Here is a 25,627-nt window from a genome sequence, read left to right on the forward strand (position 1 = left end):
CTTTAGATTCTTGCAAGTATGAAAATTACTGACTTTTCAAAGGTACCTGAAACTTTTTCAGTTTGGGGCAAGTATTTACAGGGAAGCAAGAGGCACATCTCTGATACAAAGTTGCTCCCTTGCTAAACTATATGTCTCCACTTGAGATATCTCTACAGAGCAAAGCAACTTATCTTCTGTTAGGTCTCACTCTCAGAAGTGATTACATGGTGCTAGTTGAAACTGTCAAAACCCTAACCCAGAAACACAGAACCAGGTAGGAAAAAAAAAAAAAAAACAAAAGCCAGCCTGAGGCACACACCAGGCATGGGCCGTGTTCAGCCCAAGCAGTTATATTTGGAAAAGTTATAAGCAAATGAGATGAGTATGTGCACAAGCTCACTTGCATGGTAAGCAGCAGCACTGTGATTTCTGCATGTTCCATATGGCACCTGCCACAGTGGTAGCTGGGTGCCCTCGTGTATGAATTCCTCTAGTGCCATTTTTTATAGCAAAATGAACCCGAAACCACTCTCTTTTCATACTGCAAGGAACTTCCTGCATTTCTTTCAGTTGCTTTTATAAAACTACACTAAGGGCTGAGTTTTCTCACTCTGTTGCTCTGTGGGAGGGGACTGGAAGGAAGAACAGCCTCTGCTCCCTTGACCTGCTGAAGTTTAGATCAACAGGTGAGACTTTTCCCAGCTTTACACATCTGTGCTCCAGTATCCTGGCTCCATTTTTAGCCTTCACTGAGATGGTGGCTCCAACTTGACACAACTGTGTTGATTTGCAGACAAAATGCCTGGTTCATATTGGTGATGCTCAGAGTCTGAGCAGAGTTGTTATGTAGCCACTTCCATGCAACTTTTCTCAACCTAATTTTTGTATTCCTTTTTCTAGCCGTAAAAATCTTGCTTTTCCTTTACATAGTGCTTGTAGGTATAAGAAACTTTGAACTGTCAAAAAAAAAAAAAAAAAGGAAATGAAGTTTTTGTTCCGCATACAGTTCTGGTAAATAAATTTCTACAGTGTGTCCCAATGCAAATATACACAGTTGTGAGGTTTCTTCTGCAAAGAGCTCTTCAGAAAGTGCTGCTCACTGGGACAGTGAGAGGCAATCAGGACAGTATTATCCAGCAAATGTATTTTGTCTACTGTATCAATTAAGGGTGTTCTTTGTTTCTAAGAGTTCTTGATAAGAATTTCCAGATTGCTACTGGAAAATCAGAAAAGTAGTGAGAATCTTAAAAAACTATAGCTAAACTGCAAGTTCCATTGGGGATAGAGTAACTGTGTCTTTATAGCCATACACAGAACCATACAGGCTAGGTGGGCCTTCAGGTTGTATAAGAAAATTAAATGAAATTATTACTGTGTTTTGTGTCTAAATCATAGATTTCTGTAATATTAAAGGTAGAATGAGAACATGCACTTTATTTTCCTTAGTGATTTAGTTTCAAAAAGGTAACATATTCTGGTAGAAATCATTGTGCAGAATCACACTCATGAAAAGATAAATGTAGATATCAGTTATGTGATTAGTAATTGCCCTTATATCATGGAAATCAGTGAACACTTTCAGTGCTTTTTTAGGGAAGTAGAATGTTGTCATTAGTGCTAATTAAATAGCAAGCCTCTAATAACTCTATTTTCTGTCAAAGAATCTGTTTCAGGGAGCTTCACTCTATTTATTAGCAAAAGGATTTCCAAGTATCTAGTATAAGTTCATAGGAAACAATTAAGTGTTAAAAATTAGGCATGAGGGAATGTGGGCTTGAATAGTATGTTTATCATAGGAAGGAAATAGCACTGCTTGCTTCTTAAATGATTGCTACAAGAGTTAAATGAGAGATATTTTCCTTGAATTCTGACTCAGCATTTAAAGCAAAAAGTTTGGCAGCTGGCTGCAGGAAAACTCAGAAGATAATTGGGAATGAGAGGCAAAAAAATTATTATTTTAGGAAGGAGCATTTAAATATAATACGAGTTCTTATTCTGAGTTTCTAACAAAAGGCTTGGTCATTCTAAGTGACTGTTAGGGAGTAGTCAGTACTTTGATCGCTCTTTATATTGGTCAAGAATACAAGACAGGAAAATGTTAAAATGAATTTTGTGTACTTAAGCATTATGTATCCCCCTGTGCTATGTTCCTATAGCAGCTTGTAATCTTCTATGGCTCACTTGAGCAAAAACTTAAAAAAAAATCTTTTCTGGTCAGTGGTTTTTGTAGCCTTGATCAAGGAAGTCTCATTTGTGAACGACATTTTAAGTAGAAAGACCATGACCTGGAGTTTTCAGGTGTTTTCAGCATCTGCAAGGGTGTCTTCACTATAGGACATGAGAAATGTTTTTTTATTAGTAACTTAGCTTTTGAATTCTTGCTTGCAGAATCCAGTGAAATTGAATTTTAGGCAGATCAGACCATTTGGCCAACCTCTGCTGTCAGGCATGCTGATGCAGACCAAAAACCCAGTAGTCTTTAATTTCTAAATAGTACATGGCTTTAATAATAACCTGTCATGTGGTTCTACATTTTTCCCTGCATTGTAACTCTCCAATTCTGATTATAGATTCTTTGAAATTGCAGTAGTACTTGTAATAATCTGGTTTGCTCGTGTTTCTTTCATATTTGCATATCTTGAAGCCATGCTTTGTACATGTAAAGTGGATAAGCCTCAGGAAAAATGTACTGTGTCTGAGGAGACAACAAAGCAATGGTCTCTGTTTTTTTTTTAAACATGGCAGCAAGCCTATTGTTCTCTGGGCTCTAATTGCATTTACATAATTAATAACAGAAGTACCCAGCCAAGTCAACACATAGCAGGTAGCACTGCTACAGACCAGCACATCCCTACATATGTTTTGCAGAGCATTTCTTGTGTACCAAAACTGCTACATGTAAGTGTGCAGTTTCTATCTATTCATTATTTTGGTAAATGTAGATTGCCTAGGACCCTCTGATGAATAATGACATGTTTGAATGAGCACAGCAATTTCAGTAGCAGACATTTGTTCTGTAGATGTGTTAGGAGAATTATAATTGATGCTTTTTTTATCACTGAATGAAAGGAAGATAAAAGTGCTGCTATAAACTGAAAGTTGAAATAAATTATGTAAAATACATAATTCACATAATGACTGTCCCTTTATAAATGTTCGTATTAAGTAACCATATCATTTGGGATAATTCCTCCTTGAGGAATGCTGTGAAAGAACAGCTCATTCATTTTCTTGACTGGGTGAATTGTTCTAAAACAGCTCCTCTGATGAGAAAATTGATTTAGCATTTCTTTAAACTATTGAAAACAATGCTTGAATTCTATACTTTCCTGTTCAGAAAGTTTCAGTAGCTGTGTCCACTGTTATGGTTTTGACTAGTTAAACTGGACTCCCCAGAAAAAACCCACACACATCTACCTCTTGCCTGCATGCATATACACATGAGAACCTTGCTTTAAAACTCCACCTGGCCTATTAATCAGACTGACAGAGTAATCACTCAGCTGCAGTTCCCCTGATTCATTGATGGCAGCAATTAAAAGTTTTGGAGTTTGGAAGTTTGGAAACCCTGCACTTATCTGCAGGCATGATCCTGTGTCTATTTACTGCCCACATAACAGTGTCTCTGAGAACAGTCAACATGTCAGTTCCCAAAACTTTTGTCAGGAAAGTTCCTAAAATTAAAAACATGCAGTTATGAATTAAGTCTATCACTTGTAGATGTTACAGAGGAAGTTGTGGGAGAAAAGACAGTAAAAGGAAAACAATTTAAGTGTTATTGTTTGTGGCAAAAATTAGAGAGACACAGTGTTATGTGGGTAGATGAAAGAGCAAAATTTTTGAAAAGAGAAATAGTCTAAGAGACCATCTTCCCCTCCAAAAAGAGTGGCTCATGGGGCACTTATGATTTTCCTCAAAGAAATTCTCTCTGAATAGAAATTAGCAAGTTGTCTTCCAAAAGTAGCATCAGCAAGAGGGGAAAGGAATGTCTTTCAGATCAAAAGTAAAGACTAAAGAGAAGGGTTGCAGGAGGACATCCTTCAAGAGTGTCTGTTAGTTTGGACAAGTTTCTTCCAAGAGCTGTATATATGGTTTCTTATCTACACTGAATTTCCAAATCTTTTAAGCCTGTCCACCCTGTCTCACCCTGTCTCATCTGTCTTTTTCTTTTTTTTTTTATTATATTTTAATTCAGCCTTACCTTATGGTCAACATAGTTGCTATATTTAGATTAAAATCTCACTAGGAGAATACTTCAATTCATTGCATTCCACCAGCCTTTGATTTTGTCTTTGAGATTAAAAAACACACCTTAATAACATTTTCTCTGCTCCTAAGGATTTTGATGGGAACAGTTTTGAAATTCAGACCAAACAGCTGTGTTTGCCAAGACCAGGGTGAGTTTGTGCAATTAGAACTTGGTTCACTGTGTTTTTGACAAGCTCTCCCATGAGGTTTCTAAGCACTGAAAACCTTTTAGGATGAAGTTCATGTTTTCTGCATGTGCTTGGCAAAGGCAGATATATTGCTCTAGTATAAAAAGCTGAAATTGCATTTTTCCTCTCTCATGCTCAGGAAGTGAGTTTCACATGGGGCATCAGAGAGGAGGCTGTAGAAAAGAGTTATCTTCCCTAATTTTTATTCACATTGAAGACTATCCTTTTGGGTTATGATATTGTTCATTCTCTAAGGGATGTAATTTATGTATGTGTAACATAAGGTACTAGCATCACTTCCTCAAGGGATAAGAAAATGAATGGGTTATTTGGAGAGGGGAGGGCAGATAGGAAAGAGAGAGCTTAAGCAAATAATTCTGCAACTATTAAGAGGCATGCACTGTCTCTAATAAGAGGATATGCCATGTCACTGAACTGCAGAGAATGACTAATGTAATGCTGTGCCCTCAGTGGAAGATACACTGCAGTAATCCCAGCCACACACCAGTTTTGTGTAGCCTCTTATTTACCAAAAATGATAAAACTAGTAGGCCTGTACTTACACAGGGAGACTTACAGTTTTCTTATTTTTCTCAGGGCCTGGAACAGATGTGCCTAATGGCCATACCACAGCTTTTGAGGGTAAAACTGGAGGTAGAGGGGTAGAATGGAGATGGGGCTCAGGAGTTGGGATAAGTTGCCTTCAGGAAATGTTCTGTTTGCAAACAGTATGCCGATTCTGTGGATCCTACTAGCAGGCTAAAATTCAGGACAGAGAAAATATTTAAATTTCAACTTAAAAACCTGAGGGAATTAGGAAGACCAAGTATATTCCATATTACTCTTGTCCCTGAAACAAAAATTAGGTACAGATATCCATGTTTTGCAGTCAGCCTTTCTTCTCACAACATTTGCACACAGTTTCCTTTATCTTTCCTTATATGTTATAACTGATATATTAATTAGCACAAGTTATGAAGAGGAAAATAATTTTGTAAAAGAGCTATTACCATTTTTTAAGGAAAAGGGAATTCACATTGACTTGTTTGCAAACTCCACATTTAAATTCATGAGACATTTCTCTCTGTGTTCCATATGCATTCAATGTTTTTACTTTATGTCACCTTCGCTCTATTATTTTTTCAATATCAGTCAAATGCAGCATGTAATACTTGGGTTTTTTTCCAATGGAAATTTAATATTACTCTTTCACTACCTTAATTGCAGCAATCTGAACCCTGCACATGCTATTTTTTTTTAGTTATAGCTAAACCAAAACAAGCTGGATGAAAGTTTCAAACTGAGACCATTGGTCCAAATCTGCCACTTCAGATCACACTGAAACCCAAAGGCAATTTATAGTTTTCTTTGGAACCAGACACAAATTTTGAGGACTCAGAATAGGTGATGGTAAAGCTCTTCAGAGCACATATAATAATCCAAAGGAATTTTGTCCAGAACAGATTGGCTCCTCAGTCATGCATTTCTAACATTGATGCAGCTTTGGGTTGATTTACTTTCCACCTACAGTGAACAACACACTGTAATCCCCTTACTCCAGACGCTCTTTATTTTTATAACACCATTTTTATTGTGCTGCAAAGCTTATAGCGAGGAAATACCTGCTCAGGTATTTGACAGCAAATGTCTCTTCTCAGGTTTAGGTAACACTAAAAAACACCATTAAAATTTAAATATCAGGCAACAAGGAAATTCATGTATGTGGGTGCTTGGAAGGAGAAGGAACAATATTCATTTTAATACAGCTGAAGTTGCTGCAGACAGTTGTCTTAATGTAAAATTACTTTAGAAACCTAAGTAGAGCTTGCTATTCTCAAATAGGTACAAATGTCATTAGCAGTGTTTACAAATCCTGAAATGCCCCAGATACCATTTTACTGTTCAGCTGCAGTGTGCATATATTTCCTACAATGCAGTGGTATATGTTTCATTGCATGTACTTCTGCAATATTCTGATATTGTTGAAGATGATTGTACAACAATATATTTTAAATTTATTTTTATTCTCCACATCATAGTCAGATATTTGGTTTTCTAGGGTACCAGAAAGATTGACTATTCTGTTGTGATTTCCTTTGACAGTAGGATGTAGTCTCAGTTAATGTGTAAATATAAGTATTGTGTATTATTAGTGAATCTTCATTTCTCCTATTCACCACAGAAATGGCTTTCATAAAGTGTGTCACTGAGGTAGTTAGAAAAGCCATTACAACTGGCTGGTGGTTTAGGGAAGTTTCAAGTAGAGAACAAGACACAGTTGCTTTACTGGAGCTGATATCTTTGTCTTTTACAGATACACAATATTGTAACATTAACACACTGTTTAACAGTTTAACAGAGTCAAGAATTAACTGGAAAAATTTTGACTGATGTTTCTCATTCAGATGGATTATCTCAACTGATAAGCTCAACTGAGGTCAGACATGAGTGAGACAGTAAAAGAGTAAAAGCTTACAGAAAATATAGACACTGAAAAGCAAAGAGCATTTACTTTTGAGTACATTTTTTAAATCAGCATTGCCAGCAGTTGTGAATAGCTATTCAACAGGTAAGAGTGATTTATAGTAAAGAGAATCCTCAGAGTGTCATCTTGGATGTATAAAGCCTCACATTTGCCTGATGAAAAAACTGCTGGACTTGCTCCTAGGACATCCTGGCAGTAAGTGCACAGAGGCTTTGCTTTATGGTGCCTGCCACTGCTCAGGAATGGATAAAGGGGTTTCACCTTGCTCCTGTTAGGCACTAATAAGTACTTAAAACTTAAAGGGTAGCTGTAGGACAGAACAGTCCTTGCCCCCAGCAGGAAATGGTGACCACTGCTATCCTGGTCACTACACTTCTCAAGATGTGAGACCTTCTAGTGTCTGTCCTTTCTTGTGCACTGGCTTGTTTTCAAACACAATTTGCTTGTAATGTAAGAAAATTAATGGATAGCCATTCAGTCTTCACACTACTAGCAGTATTTGTCCTATCAAGAAACTAGCACTATCACTAGGGACCAGGGCAGTGTTGTGCTAAAAGATAATTAAAGACAGCCAGAATACAACTCCAGTCCTAGAGAATTTCACTGCTAAAGAAAATCCCAGAGTTAGAAGTGGTTAGACAGGTGGGTACAAGTAGTAGCAACTTTATTGGTCAGGATGACAGGTAAGCCAGGATACCTAATTCATGACATCCTAATGTTTTGTCATGAAAAAATAGAATAATAAAGAAGAATGAGACAGGCTAAAGCTCTTCAGCTGATAGAGAACAACTGCTCAGGAGGAAAAAAATCTCTAAATAGATAAAAAAATTATAGCCTGAACTCATAGACTGATTGAAGGAGCAACTGTCTGTATATAGGTGTTGAAAGATCGAAAATAATTTAAATGAAAGGAAGTGGCCTGTGCTTTAGTGTATGAAAGAGAAGAATTTATTGGTCAAAAAACACACTAGGAGAAAGGTCTTTGCAGCAGCATTTCTGTATCAGTGGAGAACAGAACCCATGAAGGCCAGAGGGAAAGGTGCCAATGTAACTGAATAGCAGATGATGAGAGCCTTGATAAAAATTTTAGCTGTGAGGTTTGGTAGGAATCTTCATATCTGTCACATGTTATGTGAAACAAATCTGCAGTATCAAGGCACTGCAAGGTTCTGAGGAGTGAATAGAGGATGATATCCAGGCCACAGTCACAGGGGGAAGAGAGGGAGGTGCCATCTGTCATGAATCAGGCATAGAAATGCAACTTTCAGTAAAATGCAAGCATTCCTTATTTTGGGTGGACTGAAATTACTGAGATTACTTTGAGCTTCCTGTAGAAAGGCTAAATACCAATACAGACAGTTCAGTAACAAATTGTACTGTTTTGAGGACATATGCATATGCAGCTTTGTCTATGCTCAAATTGCATTAGTGTGTAGATTCAGAGTGCAGAGTGCTTATTTGGGTCCTATGTGGCCTGGGAACTGTTGCCTTTAAATAAGCAGAAATAGATAATAGACAAAGGATTCTCTAATGATTTTTTTCATGGAAGAGGTCATTCAAGGCCAAGCATGCATTGCTGCTCTCTAATAGAGGGAGTTATTGCAGTCTTATTATTATTTTCTCAAATGAGAGAAAACCAGCAAGATTTGCAGTGGTCTTTCTAGACACAGGAGCTTGAAGAAGCTAAGCAAAGACTGAGGAGGGAAGAGCACAAAAATTATGGAGAGCAACAGAATGGTTGTGTATATGTTAATGCATTGCCATATAGTGCAGGGATAGCCTTTCTATACCTGTGTCTGGTTCTGGGAGTTGTCTTCAATCTTCTATCTCTGCACCTTGGATCTCAACTGAAGCAGTTATTCCACCACCGCAATGTTTTTTCCATATTTTAAATTCTTTAAATCAACACTGAGTGATAAAAGTGATAAAAGGTGAAGCAGTGTCTCCAATAAGGGACTTGGTACCACAGTTCCTGATGGGATTTTGTTATCATTATTGTCAGTAACAATCCAGATAGGTGAAGCAAAAAGAGATGACCAGATCAAATAAAATTTTATGGACTTGAAAAATATGAAGAGATTAGCGCTGATAGTACCAACATGAAAGAGTTCTGAAGAATAGTGTGTCATCTTTCACTGTGGGAGCTGAGTAGCCCCACTGAAGCCATTCAGGTATACAGGTGGTAACATTAAGAGTAGATGTATTTTATTGTTTAACAAGGGCTAAAACCAGCACTGCCTATCAAACTGTCTTCCTATATTTGTCAAAGAACAGAAGGTCAGAAGGTGAGCAGTAAGCTTGATCTCACAAGCATGAAAGTGATTTCTAGTCATGGCCGCTGACTTCCTTTCTTACCTATGTTTGAATGAAATATTATAAATATGTTTGCAGTTTAGTGGCTCAGAGATCTGTCAGCTGTAGACATCACTGTGAGTTGCAGCACTGCAATGAAGTTAGACATAACCACAAAGGAGTTGGGCCTTTGTCTCTGAATTCTGGCTGTTCATTTCTTACTTCAAACACTTGCAAAAATACAAAACCATTGCATCTCCTGAAATTTCCTCATGATGTCTGTCCGTCATGTTCTAAGATGCAAAGATATCTGAAAACAGTCTTCACCTCAAAATGCTTTTAATAAATACATAAAAATTGCTATAGGCATTTATTCACATGCACATTCAAATGCACATTTTCTCAGTTCCTGCCCTGTTTTTATTTGCTGTTTTGAGACATTTAAAGTACAAGTATGTTCATAGCATTAAATATAGCATATGTCATCATTACTTAAAGCAGAAATATTCAGTGCATTATTTCTCTTCCCCTGATATTCCTCTCTAACACTGATATTTCAGCAGTGTTAATATCGTTCTTAGTGTTATTTCATATTTAATGAACACACCAAGACCTACATGCAAACAGGAAGAGAGATAAAACCGTGGCACATTTGTTCACCATTAGTTGTCAGTGTTTTCTAATCATGGTCCCATGTTCTCTGTGGCATTTTTCCCTGGGAAGAAAGAGGCTTATGGCTGAGGCATGTGGGGCTGTGTGTGCATGATGCATGGGATGTGGTTTGCTGAGGGCTAGCATTCCCCTCCCAGACAGCTAATGATCCTGACTTGATCCTGCCAGCACCTGCTCCTCATCCTCTGGGGACATGGCCCAGAACCTGCAACAAAAAACACCAAGGACCCATCCTGAACAAACCAGGACACTAGGCATTGCAAATGTGCTCCTGGGCAGCTGTGTGTCCTGGCTTGAATGGTCAGGAGAGGGCTGCCCAGGAAATGCCTTCTCTTTCCCTCAGACAATGGCAAAAAATGGCCAGATCATATCGGAAAGTCTGGCTTTGATGCTTAGTTACCATTCTAAAAATATCTTTACTTAAAGAGGTACCAAACTGATGCTGCTAGCTGCACTGCAGGCTCTTAAACTAACACCTGGCATTGCAGCAGAGAGTATGTGCATCTGTTTGGCCTGGGTAGCTAGAACCAAAGCAAAGAGAATCAAAATACCATGATGTCCTCAGTTTTTTTCTGTGCTTCTGCATTTAATGAGGTAGCTGAGGGAAATCACAGGTACTCTCTGCCCATTGCAACACCAGGATGAGACCCTCACTGATTTTAAATTCATCCCCTGGCTGCCCTTTCCTCAATGACTAGAGTGAAATGAGGCAATAACCTTATTTGATTTGCACATGCCACAGAACTTTCCACTGAGGTTAGAGACCTCTGAGCGGCTGATTTAAGCCTGCTGGTTCTGGGTTGGCTCTGTCTCCACACACAGAGTGGATGTGTGCTGCAGCCTTATCCCCCCAGGCTGGGAACCACTGAACTCAATGAATATCAGAAATCTGATGTCAATGAAGTCAATGAATATTAGAAATCTGATGCTGATGGATTTAAAGGAGAAACTATCTGTTTGTGCAGTATGAAAGGTACATATATGAGCTAACCTTGTGCTTGTACAGCTTTATTTTTACAATTCTGCAGTGCATTCTAAATATGGTATTTTGGGCCCAGTTCCTAATGAGACCCCACAAATGGCACAGTACAAGCACCTCAGCAATGAGGACTAAAGCTGATCAAGCGAACTTTGCATAATTATGAGCTGAAATCTTTATAAACATAACACAGGGCACTCATATTCCAGTGGTGTGCACAGACTGATACCAGAGGCCATAGAGAGAAAACAGTGTGTAGGGAAAGGTGATGCAGGCCTGAGCTATGTTCCAGAGTGGGAAGTGTTTTTATTTATGGGCTTGAACATTTGGTCTTTTCATGAAGCTGTTGTAAGTGAGGTGGAATATATCTACAAGGCATCTTGTATTTCTTAGGAAAATGTTTTTCTGGATATTGCTGAAATTAATTTGTCTTTTGGCTGTCAGTAAGGGAAAACCAAACACATTCAAAAGATTTTGGACAACATTTTCTTAGAATCTAGATAGTAAAATGGCCACTTTGTTGGGCTTGGATGTGATCGCCTGATATTGACATTAGCCTGAAAATGTAATAATAATCTACTTTTCTTTGGCACAGTAATAATACTACAGCTATGTATCTGCAAGTGATAATTTCAGTAGACAGTTGACACTAACACTTCGCAAAGCTGTGAGTCAAATGAAGATCCAAAGGCTATTTAATCCCTAACTTAAAGCTTCATTTTCCAAACTGCTGCATCTGTAGTGACTTCCATAGAAGTCAGTAGGTTTAACTCATTATTTTAGTTTCCTTATCGTAAAATTGCTTTCAAATACATTTTATTGTTTGTTGGTGGCTTTAAAAAATATTTTATTTCTGTAATTTCATGGGACTGTTCTTAAAAAACAGACTGCATAAATGTTCTGATAAAGGTGTTACATTCAAAATTTTATTTATGGGGGAGGAAGGTTTTACATATAAAGCCAAGATTTTATTATAAGTGTTATTTTTAAACAGTGTAATCCACTGATTATTAGTTGAGATCTAATCATTACAGAAAAGAATACTTCTGTGCAGAAAGAAGTTTCAGTAGTAGTAGTAGTAGTAGTAATAGTAGTAGTGATTAATAATAATAATAATAACAATGTCTAAAGTCTTATGCACACACTTCTTAGTTTCTATTGCTTTTCCTGATATTTCATCCATTCTCCCTCTGTTCCTGTGGTTCTTGAAACGGGCAGTTTCAGCCTGATGGGGTTCAGTGGGAGCATTATGCATGTCATTGGCATCTGGACTCCTTGGTTGGGAAGGATATGATCTTCATCATGATGGTTTCTTTTTTCTTGTGCTAGAAGTTGCTTGGGGCTGGTTTTATGTTTGATAACATGTTAAGACCTTGCTGTTTCCTCCTTGATCTGAAGCTTCACATTACAGATAGGTTTTACAGATAGCGTCTTATGTGAGATACTTTGTTCTCCTTGTTACCCCTAAAAGTAGTTTTGCCCAGCCCAGATCTGCGTTTCTTTAGCTGAACACCAGTGAGTTGTTTATAGCTGTGAGGTCTGCAGCACCAGCCTGTGCCCATCTCTGCAGTTATGGCCACACCACATTTACAGTGCTTCAGTGTAATAAGGGCCACGATACAATTCAGGCGTGCTTCACACAGTATGGGGCATATATGTAGAAAATGTTATCACTCAGATCCAGATGAGAAAAAACTCTTTTCAATGAAAAACTCAGATGCAGAGACACAGACCATTGCAAAATTCTGCATGGTGGAATTTTATCTGTAAATCAGCAAAAGGCACAGTAGGAGCCTTGGGGCAAGGCAGGAACAGGAGGCCAAATTTATAGACCCGTGTTTACTTATAACTAACACAGAGTTCATAGTTCTCCATTCATTTACTTTCAGGAATATGTAATTTATTTCTTCCCCTTTATTCCTGGGTGAGAGTATGTATGAGTTGAAAAGAGACACCAGTCCTGAGATGTATATTAGAAGGAGTGAACTGAAAGTGTGCACACATAAAATTTTTATTTCTGGAAATTTTTTGAATGCCTACCCCCTGCAAGAGGATGTCTACAGATGCAGGGTAAGGGACTGCAGCTGGGCAGGTATTACCAGGAGTGCATGTGTTGCATTAATGATGAGGCAAAATGAGAGCATCCTTATTTTCTTATCTTCTACATCTGTAAACCGGCACTTTCTGCATTTCTGTGAACATTAAGAACTAGGTAAAGGGTGTCAGATTTTCTCCTTGCCTGCACTTCTGTTAATCCATTTAACTCAGTATAACAAATAGTTAGCACAGATCAGCTGTTAGTGATCAGGCCGTGTGTTTTCCAGATCATAAAACTCTTCCATTTCCCTTTCATTGTAGAAAATGTTGGAGATCTTAGCAAGTCTTGGAAGTTAAGTTATATATAGTGATTAATCTTTCAGAGGTCATATATAGAATAGAATATCCTCAGTTGAAAGGGACCCAGAAGGACTGCTTCTGGCTCTGCACTGGACAACCCCAAGAATCACACCATGTGCCTGAGAGCATTGTCCAAACATTCTTCAACTCTGTCAGGCTGGTGCTGTGACCATTTGCCTGGGGAGCCTGTTCCAGTACTTAACCACTCTTTGGGGAGAAACCTTATAACATAAATCTCCCATGACAGAGTTTCAGGTCATACCCTTGGGTTCTGTCACTGGTTACCACAGAGCAGAGATCAGTGCCTGCCCCCCTCTTCCCTCCATGAGGAAGCTGTAACTGCAATGAGGTCTCTCTTCAGTCTCCTCCAGGCTGAACAGACCAAATGACCACAGTCACTCCTCACAGGGCTTCCCCTCAAGGTCCTTTACCATCTTTGTTGTCCTCCTTTGGACACTTTGTAATAGCTTTATATCTGTCTCATAATATGGCCTCCAAACTTGCCCCCAGCACTCGAGGTGAGGAGCAGAGCAGAGCAGGACAATCCCCTCCCCTGCCTGGCTGGTGATGCTGTGCCTGATGCACCCTGGACAGGGTTGGCCCTCCTGGCTGCCAGGGCACTGCTGACTCAAATTAAACTTGCCATTGATCAGGACCCCCAGGTCCCTTCCTCCAGCACTGCTTTCCAGTATTGCACTTCCCAGTGTGTTGGGAACAGACAGGGTTGCCCTATCCCAGGTGCAGAATTTGGCACTTGTCTTGGTTAAAATTTATACAGTTGGTGGTTGCCCAGCCCTCTGATTTGCCAAAATCTCTCTGCAGGACCTCTCTGCCTTTGAGGGAGTCAACAGCTCCTCCCAGTTTAGTAAATGATTCTTAGTTTTGAATATTTTTTTATTACTCTGTAAGAAAACTTCCTATCCTTACAAAACTGAAAATTGAATAATGGAATTGGTTGTCACAGGAAAACAGCTATGCTGGAATGGTTTTCATGTGAAAGAATCAGAAGTCGTTCATAGAGTTCTTCACATTTTGGATTCCTTTATTTTATTTTTAGTAATTCAGGCGCTTGTGGCACCAGCTTGTTGAATACAAATCCAGGAGTGTGCATGGGAAGAGGGGCAGTGTGTTTGTAACAGGAGATCATCAACAATCTGCAGTGCACAGAGTAAAGACACTGGCAGTAATCATCCTGATTCTAGCACTATTGCTTTCAGTTTGGGCTCTAATGAGCCATGCTGTCATACCCATTTTCTAGTGACTGATGGTGGGTACAGATAACCAAGTGAAAAATTCCTTTAAATGCAGCTCTTCCTCAGCTGGGGTACCACACACTACAAAAATTTGCATAATGCTAGGTAAGAGCTTCCACATTTCCAGCATTACCTTGTCAGCTGAAATATAGCAGTGGAGAAAACTGTGCTTGGGTTGATTCAGGCAGATTATGCTGAAGGGCCTGCACTCGCAGTGATTGTTTATTTAAATGTATGAAGGCAAAATACAGAAAACACCCTGCAAGTTGAACAAGTAGAATGCAGATATATGTGGTGTTTGAAAGGCTTAGGCCACCTTTGCCAATCTCATACCTGTAAACTGTTTGCCAAATTACAAATTACTAAGAGTAAGTAGCATAGCAAGGTTTTTATATAAGTATTCATAGTGTTGCCAGGTTTTAAATAAGTATTCTTATCCTTATTCTGTTTTGTACTATCAGCTGGTAAGTTGGATTCAGTACCGTCATTCTGAGATGAACTTTGTATACACATTTTATACAATTACATGGAGTTGAGGTAAAAATTATATTGTAATATCTAATATAAATAAGGTATTCTATTTTAAGTAGTTCAGTCAAATTTAAAGTAAGAAAATCCAATAATGGAGGCTTAAATACAGAACATTTCTGTTTTATTAATTTGAGACATTTTAAAGGCAAAAATATACTGTGAAATCTTACTTTTAGGCTCTTATTTTTCTTTTTTAACAGGACTGGGAGTTTCCACATTTTATGGGTGATGTTGAAGTGAATCTTCCAGGCTTGCCTTCAGCACACATGCAATTCAAAGTACCTTATTTCCAAAAGATGCTGAAAGAGGAATATCACATACACATAACAGGTAGGTAATCTTACAGATTGTGACTCAGTCACACAGTGAGCTGCTTCTATGTAACAAATGTATGCTACCATGGTCTTAAATGTGTATTTTTTTGTGTTTGTCCCAGACTTTTTCTGCCTCTTTATCTGTCCATATCCATATTCTCCATATATAACCATTTCAAGGAAATGAGGAATCTGTATCTTACAAATCAGAGCGGCCTGCTATTTCTCACAGATTTCAGCAACTTCTTGTGACGTTAAGTAATACATAATGTAACTTCAGACATCTTTTATCTAAAATTGCTCTCTCAGGAAAATTAGCAGCTTATTTCATCTCCAAATCTCTTATGCTTTCAGATGCCTTTGCTATGATTTATGCTAATATCTTTTTATAACTTCGGTCATTCTCATCTGGCAAAAGCCACTCATAACCCTACTTCCATCAGTCATCTAACAAGAAGCAGACAGTTAAATAACCTCAAATAAAATAGAATTGCAGTTATTGAAATGGATGATACATATAGATAAAAAGTACCTGATCCTTGCATACTGTGAATCAGTATTTTAATAACAGTAGGGAATGAAAAAGAGAAGGAGGTTAAATAGGGATAAATATTTTGGTATTACCTTCAAGCTATACAAAAGGAGTATAGCTCCTCTCTCTACATTGAGAAGAGATGGATAATAATGGATAACAGAAGAATGCAGGTGTGAATTGGCAGGGGTCTTTAACTGCTAATATAAAAAGTCACAGCACATGACGCCACACAGAAATAAAATAGATGAGGGCAACCAAGGACAAGCCAAAAGAAACCCCTGCAGACCAGGGACAAAAGGAGCATTCAGAGGTGATACAAAGATAAGGCCAAGAGTTAGCAGGTGAGTCACAAGCTCAGCAGACAGCTGAAGCAGAGGGAAGAAAATGTGTCAAGGAAAGAATGACACCAGCACTGAACTGAGGCAGACTGAATGAGGCCTCAGAAAGAAGGGTTTTCAGCAGAGAATGCAGAAATGAGATTAAAAAAACAGAAAAGAAGATAAAAATAGTGCAGAAGGTACCTGTTGGCTATTGACTGAGGGAAGGCAAATGGGCCAGCAGGAATTACAGATGGAGGGATAGAAAGTTTTCAAAATTGAAGGTAGGTGCCCTGCTGGAATGCTGACAGAGAACAGCCAGCTAACGAGGAGAAAGAAGAGCTGGTACATATCTGAGAGAGACCATTGAGCCATTAGTGGTTTATGGAACAGGATAAAATAAATTACGACCAGTCAGTGACTGGAAGGTGTAGGGTGAGAGGAGATGATGTTATGTGTACATGATGAACACATTTTTCTCTCCCAAGTGAGCAGAAAGAGAAAGGAGCAGAGGAAAAAAAATTAGTTTAAGCATCAGATATTTTATGTGAATTACAGGTATGAAATTCAGGGATAGCAAAAATGATTTTTTTTCCTTTTTCTCAGGGTAGGGAATTAATTTGGAGCGGCTCAGTCCCACAAGGTTCCCAGATGCCATACTGTTATTCCATTGTATCAGGAAAAGTAGTGGAATGGATGCACAGAGGAATAGGAAAAATGGCTGAGGCATGGTAGGTTGGGCTGTGTCACCAGATACAGAAACTTGGCATTTAATTAATGGGTGATAGAAGAGGAATTGAAGAGCAAAGAACAGTTTTGCATTGCAGAAGAGACAGAGACATAGATGATAATCAGGTATAATCAAAGAATAAACAAGAGCAAAGAACATAAATTAGTGATCAGAAATGCAATCAGTAGCAATGCTGCTGTTTGAAAACAGGCCAACCAAATAAAACCAATATTTATGCATTGTAGTCTTCTGCAGAGAGGACTGGAATCCTTTCTGATTTTCTAGTGAGAAGGCATTCTTTTAATGAGGATGAGATAATGAATGAGGGCCGAGGAAAATTTTTCCCTGCTCAGCATTAACAAGATCCATTTATTAGATTCGCTAGACAAATCAATCCATTTGACTGCACATCACGTATCCTGTCTACTGAGAGCCTGTTTTATCTCAGAGCTAGTCCACCCTTTAGGAGATCTAATAAACAGCCATAACACATGGCACAAGAAACCTCCCTTTGGGTAAGTTTTGCTTGAACCATCTGTTCTTGCCATCAGTTCTTGTCTTAGGTTAGGGCATCATGTTGGATAATTTGCAAGCTCTAGTGACTGTCTGCATGTGCAGATACTTGAATATTCTACTCAAATCAAGGTGTAGAATATTTGAAATTAAAAAAACCCCTAATTTTATATATATATATATATATGTATAAAATCAAGATTAATATAATTCAATCTAAAATTATAGACATGAATGCAACTACAGCATTCTACATGGGGGTAGAACAATGGTAACAACAGGGAGCCAGCTTTATTTAAGACCTGTTTAATACACAGAATCCAGAATTTAAATTTACCCATAGGACTTTTAAGTAACAAGCAGGACATGAATACTGAGGCCTGAAAAATATTTATTTTAGTACTAGCTACATAGATAAATCCAGGCTGTAAATCTATGACTTGTGCTCTAATTTTTAGAAACTGAAAACCATTTTCTCCCAAATAGCAAGGAGAAAGAAAGCATGGCTGAAATAACATTTGCCATCCTTTTCCTGGCAAAGTTTATTCTTTATTAGTTCTTACACAGTCTGGTTTAGTCACTGTTAATTGATATGAATAAAAGCAATCCTATTCAATATTGTTTTTTCAAATAAGCAATGGTCCCACAAAGGAGCAGCTCTAAGGAAAGCAGCATTCTGAGGAGTCAAGGATTTCAAGCCACCATTCTGTTGGTTTGTCCTTGATGGTTGGTTTGTCCTCGATGGCTTTGAGCAAGTTGTGTATAGATGAATAATTTCAGTTCCATGCTATGTGTTGCCTGCTCTCCTGACTTTGTCACAAGTCTTAAGGCAGTTACACTTTTTTTTTCTTTTTCTTTTTCTTTTTCTTTTTCTTTTTCTTTTTCTTTTTCTTTTTCTTTTTCTTTTTCTTTTTCTTTTTCTTTTTCTTTTTCTTTTTCTTTTTCTTTTTCTTTTTTTCTTTTTTATTATTCTTTTTCTTTTCCTTTTTTATTATTTTGTCTTAAAAACTTATCTCCTGAATACAGTGAGTACATGAGAATTTCAGCTTTCATAAAATAAAGATCATGATTGCAGAGAAAAAGAATTTAAAATTTGCTTCTGCATAATTCAGTTTCTAGAAGGGCAGAAAAATACAGCTATACAATATATTATTTTAACCCATGATACCTTAAACTAATAACATACTTCCTTAGTCCTGACTTATGATTTCTTAATGTTGTTGGCAGTAATAGTGAATTAACATCTTCTGACTCTTCAGTGTAATTTTGAATTTATTGTGAAAAGCTATCTTATTTTTACTGGTGAGTACCTCATTTTACTCTCATTTCTTTGCAGCTAGGAACTCCTTGCAATACTCCTTACTGAGTATTAAATATTTTCATTCTGTTTTGATAGCCACTTTTTTTTGTGAACATTTAAAAAAACTTGAATTCCTGCATCTGCTTAGCTCATCTGGATTTCCCTTGACAGATGGTTCATTGCAAAGTGTGTTTTCCTTTTTAGGCTGATGTTTATGAAAATACATAGTCTATCCTAGTTTCTATAATACCCAGGGAAATTTGTAAAACTTAAAATGAATTTTGTTCAGCTTTTTTTGTGATTAAAAGACACTGGGTAGGGGGCCTGCCTTGTACCCTTTAATGGCAGCATTGAAAATCCAAGAGCATCTACTGTCAAGTATGCAGGTAATTTTCAAACTGAAAACGTTACAGTTGAGGTGTCAGAAGAGATGGGAGATTTCTCTGGGTGTTTGTAACATGTTTCTGAGGGCTCTCTGACCCAAGTACCCTTCCACCCAAAGGAGGAATCATCTCCTTCATAGCTGGGCAGTTTCCAGCATGGCTGGCTGGTGGAGTTAAACCAACAGCGTCTCTAGATTCAGCCCAAGCTTACACAGGGTAGCCTGAGGGAGTCTGTGGGCATAAATAGAAAGGTTAGAGGTAAAACCAAAGCTTTCCATGCACACAGACATGAAAAAACCTCAGAGGATTAACATCTTAGATCAGCTGTGAGTGGTCTGTCTGTATGCATGTATCTAGCTAATAGCACCAATGTGACAGAAGATAGGAAGAACATTTCAAATGTTTTACAGCAGCGTCTGAGTGGTTTTAGACACAAATTACAGTTGAGGTAGAAGTCTAAAGCAAACATGTCCTACACTAGCCTCTGGCTGTGGTTGCACAGCATGAGGCTGCTTGTGTCTAGCCTTATTAAGTAGAATTTTCACATTACCTCCTGACCTCAGTAAAGTTCCTGAGGATTAGCTTCTACATGAGATCCTTTTGTTGGGAAATGAATGGTCTGTTCCAGAGTGGGCATACAAAAATAAAACTGCTCCAGAATCAGCAGCTGTTATGGAATATTGAGATATATTCCAAATATTGTGTGGAGGATTGCCCAAAAATCTTGTTTGATGGTGAAAATATGTGAATTTCTGGAAAAAAGAAAAATAAAAATCCATACTTCTTTCAAAATGAGAAGACCCCTGGCATTCATGTGTAGTGCACAGTTGTTGAGCTTCAGCAGTGGGGGGAGACTGTTTCTAAGCAGACTTCTGTACAGGCTGATGCTCAGAGCATGGTCTTATGATGCAGGTCCAAGCTGTCACAAGTGGAGGTTATTGTAGAGTCAAGGTTTCCTCTCTGGTGAGTATTCTAGCCAGGAGGATACAATCCTCTTTGACAGACATGCTTTAGCAGAAAACGGGAGTGAATTTTCATCCCCAAGTACTGGTTGCAGTCTACAGTGCCTATAAAATCATGACACATTTTACATCACAGCCTTACAAGGACACTAACACTCTTGGGTCCAATTTTTATTTTGGAGGATCTTTGTTGCATCAAATTGCAGTATTGTACCGTGTTTCCAAATACACCAAATCAGATTCTTAATTCGCCAAATATTATGTGCAGCATGTAAGATGTCAGTGCTGTGAAAGTTATAAAGTTTTTAACCAGGTCACTTTTCAGGTAGTGCATGGCTGAATGACACAACCTATTTTCCCACATGACTTTCTTCATTGTTAACTTGTTAACTATTTAAGACCGGATAAAATTCTTTTCAGTTTGCTGAAATGATTGACTAGCCTTCCAGTCTTGAGAGTTGATCCTATTACATCCTTCCATTTCAGATTTTGTCTTTGAATAAACCACTTTCCATCCCAGAAGGGCTAAGTGGGGTCGGGTATATGCCAGTATTGGCCACACAAATTTCATTGAAGTAGGGCCAACCCTAAAGCAGCAGTAATACTAATCCTACAGAAGCTGGGTAAAAGACAACTTAAATGACTTTGTAGTGTGGGGATCCAGTTTCCCTTGTCACTCTTAATCTGTAATGAAACTTGAAATTTTTTAAAATAAAATTAGTATCTGTACATTCATAATACATTTATTATAATCCTTTGCAAACTTACAAACTTGAGTTTGTTCATGTGCAAGATCAAAGGTTGTGATTGACTTTTCATTTATTTAGCCTGTTTTCTATATAAGCTTGGTATATGACTTAAAGATTTCTATGAAAATGATTATGCTAAAATTAAGTTGCAATAGACAATCATTTAATATACATACATTACACACATTTAAGTTATAATGTTAAAGGTTGGGCAATATATTAAATCTCTGTATAACCACATTTGAGCACAATGACATCTTTGTGCTCCAAAGCATCTCAGATCTAGAAGGATGGCTGGGTTGGCTTCTTTGGCTGTCGTGCTAGCTAGCACAGCAGTGAATACCTGTCCTGGAGAGGGATAGATGGCAGAGGACACGAAAGAGGTAAATACTTTCTGTGAGTACCCAAGACAGCACTAACTCAGTCATTTTGTTTCTAAGGACATTAATGCAGCCCTTGGATAAAGGGATCATTGAGTAGGAGCAGAAAGATGTCATTGTGTTCATATATGGTTATAGTGAGACTGTTACTCATACACAGCCTTTGGTTCTGGTGACAACTGTATTCAAAAGAAAAGGAAAATTTATAGAGCTCATCAAGCATAACAGTGAAGCAGAAGGTGAAAAAATTGGCTGAGAATAAGAAATTTAAGGATTTTTGAGAAAATCTGCTATAGAACAGCAGCTGTTCTCAGTCAGCTACCTGCCATTTAGATATGCAGGTGACAGCTCATCCTCACTAAATGGGATGATGGACCTGAGTGGTTTGTATGGCCCACATGGACCCAACAATCACAGCAGCTGAGCTCAGGACTTGGTTTCTGCCTGCCTAGCTCTGACTAGGAGCTGAGTGAGGGAGTTTCAAGTTCATACTTTCTATGAGACAGGAACAGTGTATCTTTCTATCAAACACTCAGCATCAAATAACTTCTGAAACCATTTTCAAAACATTTTCAGACAGTGAAAATACGAAAAATAGTGCTATTATCACTGTGTCCTAAGAAATGGTGGTAAGGTAAAAAGGAGTCACCTAATTGCCCAGCTGAGGTAAAAACAAGAAGTCAGCAATTACATTCTGCTTGACAACAGCAATTGATCAGTGAATCCTGTGTCTTTCTGTTGAAAGACAAATGTGATGGGAAAAATAGAAACATTAAATACATGGCAAACATCCACAGGAAACATCAAGTTACACTGAATTGTTTGTTATATTATTTCATGCTTTAGCATTACTTTAAGCTCTTGGGTGTTGATTTAAGAAACTAAAATATTAAATGTAGTGTTAATAGTATGAAAAGATAGTTTTCTTTAACATGTCAATTATAAAATTGACAAAATCACAGGGAGAAATCATAGAATGGTTTCAGTTGGAAGGGACCCTAAGGGATATTTGGTTCCAGCGCTTTTGATGTGAGCAGGATACCCTCCTCTAACTGGTTTGTTCAAAGCCCATCCAACTTGACTTTGATAGAGGAGTTATTCAGGAATTATAGGATTGTCTGCGAGGTCTTTTCAGTTCAGCTTTGTTTCCAAACAGTGACGACTGTTCAACATAAGAGAATAACAAGAGAATAAATATTCTAGTTTATTTTCAATCTGTTTAATCTGAACTGAAGAGAACCATTAAACATAACTCCTGAATGCATGAAGTTAGTCTCCTTACTCTCCTGAAGAATTCTGGTTGGACAGTTTGAACACACATACTTTCAGGAACTGGAATCTATTAATTCGGTGCAAGTCACTAGCCTAAATAATCTGATAGATCCTATGATACATTTTCTTTTTCACTTGAAGCATACTTAGATATTATTCCAGCAAAGACCATGATCATTCATCACCAGCAGAAACATTCCTCCATGTATTTATTTTCACTTAATGCTGCCATGTAGAATTGCCAGGTTCTTGGGTGATAGCAGTCATCACTGCACAGGTGAGATCTTAACATATGTCTAACTAAAATGTAAGATATGCTATGACTGTGAAAATAGTATAATTCATTATGCGTATTCATTGACACAGATTATAAAAAAACCTAGGCTAGACTCAGAAGTCTACAATCAGCCCTTGCTATTTCTCAGCAATCTCACTGTAATTCTATAAATCACAGCTTGTCATTTTTATGGAAAATTTCCATGTGAATATTTTTAAAGCTGTGGAATTAATTACTTTTTCTAGCTTTATTGCTCTATAACACATCACCTAGCGATCTAATAAGCTGGTCACTTACAAACTGTAATGTCAATTGAATGGTTCTACTTCTGTGCTTGTGCTACAAAATTGTTTTGTTCCAGACCAAATTGTGAAATACTAGAGGATATTCAGAATAAATCTGATTGTGGTGGAAATTTATTTATTAATTTTTAATATTTATACATTTATTTATTTTATTAATCTTTACAGATTAATAAAAATGAACTTTTTGTTTTCTGAGTATCTTTTATGTGTAATGGCATTTGTACTGCTTCTAAAATGGATATATCAGATGACAGAATTTTTTTTTTCCAAACAGGCAAATGGTTTAACTATGGAATTATCTTCCTTGTTTTAATCTTGGATCTGAATATGTGGAAGAACCAAATATTTTACAAACCTCATGAATATGGTCAATATATCGGTCCTGGACAGAAGATCTACACAGTGAAGGACTCAGAGAGCTTGAAAGACCTTAACAGAACTAAGTTATCTTGGGAGTGGAGATCCAATAACACAAACCCATTGACGAACCGGACCTATGCTGAAGGGGACATGTTCTTGCACAGCAGGTTCACAGGCTCCAGCCTTGATGTCAAATGCCTGGCTTTTATTCCAAGTTTGCTGGCTTTTGCTTTGTTTGGTTTCTTCATCTGGTTCTTTGGGCGATTTCAGAAAACTGACCAAGGCATGGAGAATTTAGACAAATCGTACACAAGAATGAAACGAAAGTCACCATCAGATATGGGAATGACACGAGAAAATACACAGGTGTTAGAAGAACCATTGAATTTTCAAGAACCACACCTGGTATCCATAAAATCAGACTTAAGTGAAATAGTTTTTAATTCTTCTCTTCTAACTTCTGAAAACTTGAACGCACAACTGAACAAACAAGACAGCCCTTTACAGCCAGTACCAGACTCCTCTGTCCCTAAGAATAATCCTGTGACATAGAGGAAAATACCCAGGAAAATCAGTTTAAATAAGCAGTTACTCTAAGGTTTCAGTTTTACCTTTTGTAAGTTAAGATTTACATAGTGTTTAGAATAAGAAACTCAACCTATACCAAGAGGTGCTCAGCATGCTTTTTCTAGGAATTTTGGTTTTTATTTGTATTATAGTATGTGCCTATTGTATATCTAACATTCCTTTATAGATTGCTTCCCAAAATTGCACAAGCTATTTATTAATACATTACCTTAACTGTATAATAGTGTATTAGATGATTACTTGCAGGTATAAAATTCTACCGTGGTGGTGCCTTGAGACATTAAACTGTTTTTTAACTCAACACCAGGTGTATAGCACAGTTCTTCTCATCTGTTTTGCAAAGCTTTTTGTATACAGTTGTTTCAAGTGTCATTTGATATCTTGACAGAGGAGAAAAATATAGTTATTCCTAAAGGTTTTCTGTTAGGATACCACAACTTGACTTTGTTAATTACTCATCTGTGAAGTCAGAGATTTTGATGACCAGACTGCAGAGAAGCATGGTGATTACCTTTTAATTTTTCTGGCTAGCTGCCAAACACAAATACAGATTTATTATGCAGTAAACAGCAGAGACATAATACGACATGGGTCACTAGTTGTGAAAATATGAGTCTCTCCATCAGTAATAGCAATTATGTGATAATGCGTAATTATGTTTTTCTTAATTAAAGATAAACTGCTCCTTGATTTAAAGTTTTGCCCTTCACCTTTTAGAAACAGAGGTGAAAATACAGGGTTGAAGCAACTCTTTCCATCATCACACCAACCCCATGCAACATCAAAGAGCCAATGGAATGATTGTAGTAAAGGACACAAAGCCCATTAAATCCAGCATTTTTGCAATTCTGTGCAGATATGGTCAGGGTATATGTGTAACACACTGCTTGTAGCCTAATTTCTCCAAATACTGAAAAAATATTGAAGGTTTTTAATTAACATAAATTAATAGTTAAATTTTATTGCACCTTTTTTTTTGTCCTTCATTTGTTATTCATGACTATTCATAACTTGAAATCAGAAACAGAGGGAAACTTGGGTTTTTGCTTTTTTGAAGGGTACTTCGTAATGTAAATTTCTTTGCTATATGATCAAACTATATGCACTAGAGAAATCACATATCTAAAACATCAGAAGACTCTGATTTGCTTCTATTTCAGTTCTATAAAATTGTTGTTACAAGTTACCATAAAATAAGTAATTTTTAAGACTGAATTATTCCCTGTCACTTTCTGGTGTTGCTGTATTTGGTCTTTGTGACTTTTTTATCTCTGTTGGTTTTGATCTATTTACTTTTAAGTTTTCAGAATGCTGAATTTAGCATGCATAATAGAACTGTGCATTTATTAACTGTCACTTGAGAGCCAGTTTTAATAAACATCATTCAACAATTGTTTATTATGAGGCAGGAACACACTCTGTCAATTTTGCAATTTTTCAAACCACTTTACCCATGCATTGCCCTATTTCAATTGACACTAAAAAAGACAGCATCACAGTGATGTCAAAATCTAATATTTTAAATGAAATATTTAATGTTTTATCAGAAAAAACTAATTTTGTAATCATAGTAATTTTTTATCAATTAAAAATTATGGCTAAACCCAAATTTATT

At 37.4% G+C, this 25,627-nt stretch overlaps 1 protein-coding gene across 3 annotated transcripts in view; it reads left to right on the forward strand.

Moving 5' to 3' along the window:
* Positions 1–25,405, forward strand: part of TMEM117 (transmembrane protein 117) — a 177,670-nt gene extending 152,265 nt beyond the window's left edge. For all 3 annotated transcript variants that reach the window (XM_059473336.1, XM_059473338.1, XM_059473337.1), the window contains 2 exons: positions 15,228–15,357; positions 23,339–25,405. In XM_059473336.1, the coding sequence (XP_059329319.1) occupies positions 15,228–15,357; positions 23,339–23,976 (768 nt within the window). In that variant the 3' untranslated portion in view covers positions 23,977–25,405. The remainder of the gene's footprint in view (positions 1–15,227; positions 15,358–23,338) is intronic.
* The last annotated feature ends 222 nt before the right edge of the window (positions 25,406–25,627 follow it).

The sequence above is a fragment of the Ammospiza nelsoni genome, chromosome 5 (assembly GCF_027579445.1).
Source record: "Ammospiza nelsoni isolate bAmmNel1 chromosome 5, bAmmNel1.pri, whole genome shotgun sequence".
In the NCBI taxonomy this organism is placed as follows: Eukaryota; Metazoa; Chordata; class Aves; order Passeriformes; family Passerellidae; genus Ammospiza; species Ammospiza nelsoni.